General features: G+C 33.2%; 2 protein-coding genes across 2 annotated transcripts in view; one reads left to right on the top strand and one right to left on the bottom strand.

The window, feature by feature from the left end:
- On the bottom strand, nt 1–1,600 carry LOC105164256 (ankyrin repeat-containing protein BDA1-like). Its single transcript, XM_011082868.2, has 2 exons — nt 971–1,600; nt 1–890 (listed from the first exon to the last, which is right to left on the bottom strand). The coding sequence occupies exons 1-2, from the start codon at nt 1,574–1,576 to the stop codon at nt 99–101; spliced, it is 1,398 nt and encodes a 465-aa protein (XP_011081170.1). The 5' UTR covers nt 1,577–1,600; the 3' UTR covers nt 1–98.
- Nucleotides 6,524–7,621, top strand: part of LOC105164172 (nudix hydrolase 14, chloroplastic) — a 5,691-nt gene continuing 4,593 nt past the window's right edge. The window contains exons 1-2 of the mRNA XM_011082771.2: nt 6,524–6,826; nt 7,282–7,285. Coding sequence (XP_011081073.1) covers nt 6,543–6,826; nt 7,282–7,285 — 288 coding nt within the window. The 5' untranslated portion in view covers nt 6,524–6,542. The remainder of the gene's footprint in view (nt 6,827–7,281; nt 7,286–7,621) is intronic.

Below are 7,621 nucleotides of genomic sequence, written 5' to 3'. Positions count from 1 at the left end.
TAGAAGTGCAAGCACGAGTCCATCTCATAATTAATGACAAGAAAATTAATTAAATTACACTACAAATAATATAGTACGTACGGATGAAATGAATCCGACTAAGGACTAGAATTTTGCGATGAACTTTGTGTATTTTGGGATGGTCGGGATCCCCGCCGAAGAGGTAGGAAATATAGGGCAGTCCCGAAGAAAAAGGCAAAGACTAAAATCAAAACCCAATGAAAGCTAGTCCGCCAAAAATGTGAACTCGTGGGTGACTTCTTGGTCATGATAGTCCCGATTGACAAAAAATCCACTGCCATAAATATAACATTGAACAGAACCACATAAGGCGCGAGCACGACATATCGCAACTTCCCGGGTGCTAGCGACTGAATCTTGAAAGGTTGTATCATCAAAATGATGGTCGCGACAGAAATCATGAACGTTAATGTATTTAACCTCGTCACCTTATTAAATTGCTTAGGATCCAAATTGTAAAGAATCGGTACTCCAGGTTGATGTGCAGGGACGACTGAACTGTTGGACATCGTTGTTGCATTTGAACCCCAATCTTGCCATACTCCTCCGGGAGGGGTTAATGCTACTTGAAATGTAAGAGTAGCAAATACTGATGCCATTACTATAATCCCGCTTCTCAATTCTTTCAACCAGTCGTCCGCTAGGCTAATTGACCCTCTTGAAGTATTCTGAGTGTCGTGGGATGGCCTGGTTTGATTAGTTGTTGCTGCTAATTGTGATCGACAACCCCCTGCAAGTCTGATTGCCTCTTCGATATACATATCCTTTGAGTTAAGGGCACACGCGTACATGATGTCCAATGCCCTGAGGCCGTATGAATTCTCTGCATTGACATTCAAATTGGGCTGCTTCACTAAGCACTCCACCGTCTGCAATAATAAATGCTTGTGATTATTAAGTTGAAAGGCATGTTCTCTCTTTCCCAACCATTCTTCAATTCAGAGGTTACCTGAAGTTGTCGGTTGGCAGTTGCGAGATGTAGAATTGTGTTGCCTTCCCGATCACCTACATTCAACAAATCTTCAACTGATGATCCAAGTTTCTGACCAATCAAGAACTCAAGCGACTCCTGCTGGTGGTGTTTCACAGCAAGATGTAGAACAGTCTCCTGTTGAGCAGTCACCTCCTTTGCAGCCTGTGGACAATTGACAAGGAGCACATCAACGACATCAATTCTACCATTAACCACAGCACAATGTAGTGCCGTTCTCCTGTCTCTATCTTTCTTCATGCACAGCTCTTCGACAGCAGATTTCTGCTTCCCGAACTCAAGCAGAAATGTGACTATCTCCAAGTGGCCGGCGGCCGACGCCAAGTGCAGTGGGCTACAGCCATCTTGATTGAGTTGGGAGAGTTGGTGGGCGGAAAGTGAGCTCAGCTTCATGTATTCTCTTACAAACTCCGCCTGCCCGAACATGGAAGCCAGGTGCAGAGGTGTCTCTATGCTTCCTAATAAATGCAATTTCAGAAGGGCTGCAACGCCAGATTGTCCAACTACATCATAAAGTGGTTGCAGATTTCCTGAGCAAGCAGCCTCAAACAATTTGGCTTCCATTCAATTCAATGTGGGAATTTTCTTCTGAATGCTTAATTCAACAAAATGGTGAGAGGCGAGTTATTTTGCTCCACAATTTATAGAGATTATCTAAATTGACTTGGTCTATTGTTTTAGTCTTTGAGTGGTACTATGATTTTTCAAAATTAGTTGTTGACATTTATTAGGCATAGCAATCAAGTTCACACAACAAAAGTATGTGACCAATAATTTCATGCTAGGAAATAGAGACCATCAACCAGTTGTTTGAATTAACATCACTTTTCTCGATCAAGATATATAGAGTTTTGGAATCGAACCAATGTCTCTAACCCCATCCTCATTGAGGGGGGAAAAATCACCCCAATCATAATTAAAACAAAAATACTAGTGATGCGACAAACTCAACACGTGTGTGTACATAATTGATAACTATGCAGATTGTTACGATTTTATAGTGATTTAATCTTCCTTTTTAAGCCAAAAACATTTCTAATTATGTGAATTTATTGCATATTCAGCTAAAAAGGGATGAAATGGGATAAAGATGGCAAAATGGAGCTAAAACCGAAAATTAAAGGCATCAAAAAGGAAAGAAAAGATTTCAAGGTAGTTTTGCAGGATTGACTAAACGTGCCCACGCTTAGTGATTTGGTCAACACGGATGAATAAAGAAAATGCCTGATTTCCGCAAGAGAAAAAAGGAATGATGTGCTTAGATTTGGAAAGGATTCCTTAAAATATGTTATTTGTGATTTATTTACCTTTTTAGAACTAATCACGTACTTATCCCTCCACGTCTAGATTCGTAGGAGACTTTTATTTTAAATAGGGGTATCTTCATTTGAAAGGGGATGGGAATTCAATAGAATACTTTATTTTATTAGCTTATTTCATTTTCATACTCTCCCTTTAGTTTTAATTTATTGCCAGTGTTAATGGAATTCCACTTCTTAGTATGTTCTTCCATTAACATGTCCGGCTAAATTTTTTATTTTCTGATTAAGGTTATGGTGATTGCTTGATTCATAACATGTTGCGAGGTCTAATCTGTTCTTTTTACACTTGTTAAATGAATATTCATGCTATTCTCTATACTTTTATTACAAATGTCTGATTTTTTAATAATGTGGCCAATTGTTCATTATCAAGAAGGTTTGGTTAGCTAACTGGACTTTACAAATCCATGTAATTGTTTGTTTAGTTCAATATTTAGTAGCAACGTAGCATAATTAATTATGTCATAGTAATTAGTTATGTTATGGGGAATGCACGATCTAGTTTAAACGAATTATCCTCGTAGGAATTTGTTGATTAGAATCAGGTCTTTCTAATTTTTAATGATGTTAATAGATTAAATCTTGTGGACGTTCCCAGGGTTGTCTGTTAATTAGAGATTTAGCCAACTGTCGTATCTTGGCTGACGAAAAGGTAAAGTAAGGTTGTTAGGTCGTACTAACAACTATAACTGATTTATTTGTTTATACAATTGTTATTTTTGCATCAATGATCAACTCATAAGAATAAAGCATGATCCCGATCTTAATCGGAAAAGCTTTCTCCCATATTCTCAATAGGTAAATTTTGACTACTTTCTAATTTATTTAGTTTTCAATTATTTCTTTTTATCATCAAACACGCCCCAATTATTTTCTATTTCTTTTAAAGAAATCAACTTAAAAACCAGTCTCTGTGGACTGGACCCTACTCCCACTTTCACAAGTGTTGTAGGAATTATTTTTGGTAGTCTCGACACCCACCAATAATTTAAATTCTTGTTATCTATATCTATACAATTATAAAGGGATAGAATATTTATAGACTCAAAGTGGAAGTTTTGATACCACTACACTAAATATTTATAATTCAAAAAATATCATTTAACTTCCCAACTCACATTAAATTAACTACTCATGAATCAAGTTTATTGAGAAAATTAATCCCATACAATTAAATGTACTAAAAAGTTAAATTTACTCTCATTTTATTATAGTTAATTGTTAATTGAAATTAAAATAACATGTTAGCTTTTTTTTTTTTGGCATGTATTTATAATCATCATTATCAATATCATATATATTTTATAAAGTGTCAATTTTTAATTTAACTTATGTAAAATATGTATTGATACTTAAGCCATTAAAGAAAGGTACCAGAAAATTTTTGTGTGTAAGGTTGTAAGGGCAATGACAAATTTTAATACAATAAAACACTTTATGAGTTTTTAACAAAATAAAAATAAAATTATTACTAAAAGTTATGCACGTAGGTATTGCATGCTACCATATATAATATTTATTTAATTAAATGAATAACTTATTAAACTATTCAAGTACTTGAAATCAATGCACATCAATAGAATTTATTAATATAAGAATGTAACTAAATAAATCTTTCAAATCCTAACAATGTATGGGTATAATTTAATAGTATTTATTGGTCTATTATAATAGTAGTTTGATTATTTATACATATTTGATAAATTGACTTTATAGTCTTGGATTGACTTTTCCCTTTTCTTGTATACCAGTCGTTGTCGCACGTTGTCCCTACGTGCATATAATAAATAATCTTCCATGTTTTAAATTATAATCATACATAAAAGTAAAAAATATATAAATCTTTTTGGTGCTATCAATATATAAATCAATACATTAGAATTAAAACAAAAAAGTAATTTATGAATTAATATAAAATTTAAGTTGTTACTCTACAAAAAATTGGTGCAGTAGTGATTTTAACTGCCGTTTGTAAGTGTGTGTCGTCTTATTTCCTAATTAATTTACCAACCGCCATTAGCATGTGGTCTTTTTTCCTAATTAATTTGAAAAATATGGCAATTCTTAGGGCCTTTCATTTTTTACCTAATATAGATTTTTTATACTTTGAATTAATGTTTATCTTACATACGAAATTATTAAGCAATGATGAAATTTGCATAAAGAAATGAATTGTATATCTTTACAATTCAATTATAATATTTTTTTTATTTGCCTATTACCATCAGCATGTCTTTTTATTTGAAAAGAATGAACTATGATTGCGTCTTCTTATTTTCTTATCAATGAAAAACAGTGGATAATTCTTGCGTTATATTCAATTCGATCGTATGTGCAGGGATCGCGTGCAACTATTGGCTTACTAGGCGTGTGATCATGTAAGGGGACTTGCCTATGTTAAGATTTGATATAATTATATTAGGATATTCTGTAGTTTGATAAATTATATTTATAAATATGTGAAAATTATTGTCAATTATATATTTACATGTGCAATATATTTTTTTATTAATTTTATATTTTTATAAAATAATATTATTTGATGGATAAAATCAAATATTGTATGGAATTGAAGTATTCGAGGCAATTTTTAATTCTTTTTTTGCCAACAAAAGAAGCAAACATCAATAATTTGCTAACTTTGTATCACATTTTGTGATTAAGGAAACAAATCACAAAGAGCCAATCATATCGAGCCACATCACCAAGTAAATATGACAAAGCCTTCCACCCTACAACTATAAATAAGGGTGTTTGATCAAGAACCGACACAAAAAAGGCACAAGTGAAGGCGAGTCAAGAGGTCACTCAACACAGATGAAGAGACAATAAAAAATAGAAGCAAGAGAGCATTCAAGAAATCGTAAATCCTCTCAAGCAAAAGTCAAGAAAAATCCACGACGTTTAAAACAAAGTCAAGTCATTCGTTGCGGAAATCAATCAAAGTCAACACTTGATTCTTGAAGAAGTCGAGAGACCTACGAATTAACATTGTCAAGACACGAATCCACCTTGGCGAAAGATCAAATCGTCAAATCCATTAAGAAATATTAGAGTCGAAGTCAAACAATCTAAATTTCTAACGTTTAATTTGGGATGAAGTCAAAAGACCCTCGAATGAACGTTATTGAAAGCTCTAATCGACGTCGAAAGAGATTAAAACGCCAAGTTCCACCTTTAAAATTGCTGAAATTGAAGTTTGTGTTTTAAAGTAAAGAATTGGAGGTTTCCAATAGAGATTTTGTATTTACAAAAATATAATTAAATCTAAAAATCAGTTGTAATATTTTTCTTGTTTCAATAAATCCAGAAACACGAAATTTGCATTACAACATTTAATATTCCTGACGTTTGTTTCTGTCTACCAAATAAATCCGTTTGTTAGTCAAAGTTCACCTAAGTTGCTGATATTAGCAAAAAAGTTCAATGATAATTAATATGGGATAATTACAATTTTAGTCCTCATACATTCCCACTAATTCATTTTCAATCCCTAAACATATTGAAGTTTTATCTTAGTCCTTCAACTTCTATAATATTACAGTTTCGATCCTTAGGCTTAATTAGTAATCATTTTGCCCTTTCAAAGAAAACATATAGTCCAATTATCTATTTCCTATGCTCATGATTAGACCCAACATGTTTTCAAAAATAAAATTAAGAATTCATAAATTCATACCTTGCGTTGACCGTCTTGTTCCCGGGTATTTTAAGTTCTTGATTTTACGGACTTTCTCCAACCACACTATCGCGATGGTTCGCAAATACTTGAGTCCTTCAACAATAAACATTAATCCTTTTTCTATCTAAAAAACTTAAAATATTTAATAATTTGATCAAATTGATAAATCGTTTACATGAAATTTTATTGCTGACTCGTTACTTAACTTTGAGTATGTAAAATATAATGAAATTTGAGTTATTTAACTGACTAATTATACTGTAACGAATTGAAATGAAAATATATTTTGTTTAATTAATAAATATTTAATTGAATTTAAAATACAAAATATTACAGAAAAATTTAAACAACAAATATATATAGTATAAGAACAATATTATTCAATTTTTATATTATAGGGGTAAGTATTATATTTATTAATTTAAGAAAAGAAATATTAATTTAATTACATTTCCGAGGGTAAAGTGTATTTAACCCTATCAAGAATGATGCAGAATCCTACATTTGAGTGTGCTGACAAAAACACATGATGAGGGCGCTTTTTCTTCTGCCCACAGCGTTTCTTCCCATTTCCAGACGCATCAAAATCTCCAGCCCGCTAACAAATTTGTCACATTTTTCCTCTACTTCCACACGTCGTCTTCACAGAACAAACCCAATTTTCTGTGCAAGAATGGCCTCTGAATCTACCTTCCCAGTTCTCACTCACACCATTACCATCCCCAGTCAGCTCAGTCAACCCGTCGCAATCGTGGCTGCCGCCGGCGTCTCAGACTCTGATTTCAGGCGTGATTTTCTTTTTATACTTTAGTATACGACATTACTGTGATTCATAGTTTACATTGGTGGAATTGATTTTGTCCCAGTTGTACAAAGATGTTATTTTTTTTAATGCTTTCAATACTCGATCAATTATATGAATATGCGCATAACGTATTGAGTAGCAATCTAATTTAGAGAAAATAAGAAGTTCTTAAGTTGAAAGGTTGTGAACCCATTTATTGGAAATCAAGACGTCCGTTGAGCTTGACTTTCTCAAGGTTTCCAAGGTTAGATTCGACAGAAGTGCTTAAACTTTTAAGTTAAACTAGTAATATACATATAGTTTAGATCAATTATGGCGGTAATTGAAGCTTTAACAGAATTATGAATATGTATGGAAGTATTGTGAGCTTTCAACTCCGAAATTTGCTGCTGTATTTTGGTGTTTCCACTGTTCCCTGCAGTACGCATGCACGTAGGTAAACCAGAAGATGCGTCTATAGCAAAGTGAAAAAGAACCTAGTGGCTGTGAGCTCTTAGTAAATTTGCGTCAAGATGTAAATTTAAATTGTTGGACTATGCTTACTGAGGATGCTTGTAGACAAAGTTGGCGGCAGAAAAGACAATAATAGTGTGAGAATAATTGGTGTCAATTTGTTTAATGAAATGCCATTGTCCTTGTGTCTCTGAAAGAGATACTTGTATGTGTGTGTGTGTGCACGCGTGGGGGAAGGGTGGGACGTAGGGAGAGAGAAAGTGAGAGTGTGTTGAAATATTGGGCATGATTCTGAGTATGAAGGTATGATATTTCGGTTCATCATTTTTTATTGATCTGCAGCTATT

The sequence above is a fragment of the Sesamum indicum genome, linkage group LG6 (genome assembly GCF_000512975.1).
Source record: "Sesamum indicum cultivar Zhongzhi No. 13 linkage group LG6, S_indicum_v1.0, whole genome shotgun sequence".
In the NCBI taxonomy this organism is placed as follows: domain Eukaryota; kingdom Viridiplantae; phylum Streptophyta; class Magnoliopsida; order Lamiales; family Pedaliaceae; genus Sesamum; species Sesamum indicum.
The sequence above is the reverse complement of the archived record's forward strand: the minus strand, read 5'-3'. Positions and strand labels throughout refer to the sequence as shown.

What these genes read in the sequence shown, in the direction of transcription:
- LOC105164256 (XM_011082868.2), bottom strand. Translation starts at nt 1,576, where the DNA reads ATGGAAGCCAAATTGTTTGAGGCTGCTTGCTCAGGAAATCTGCAACCA. An exon ending in CTGCCAACCGACAACTTCAG is followed by an intron (nt 891 to 970) that starts GTAACCTCTGAA and finishes TTATTATTGCAG; the next exon opens with ACGGTGGAGTGCTTAGTGAA.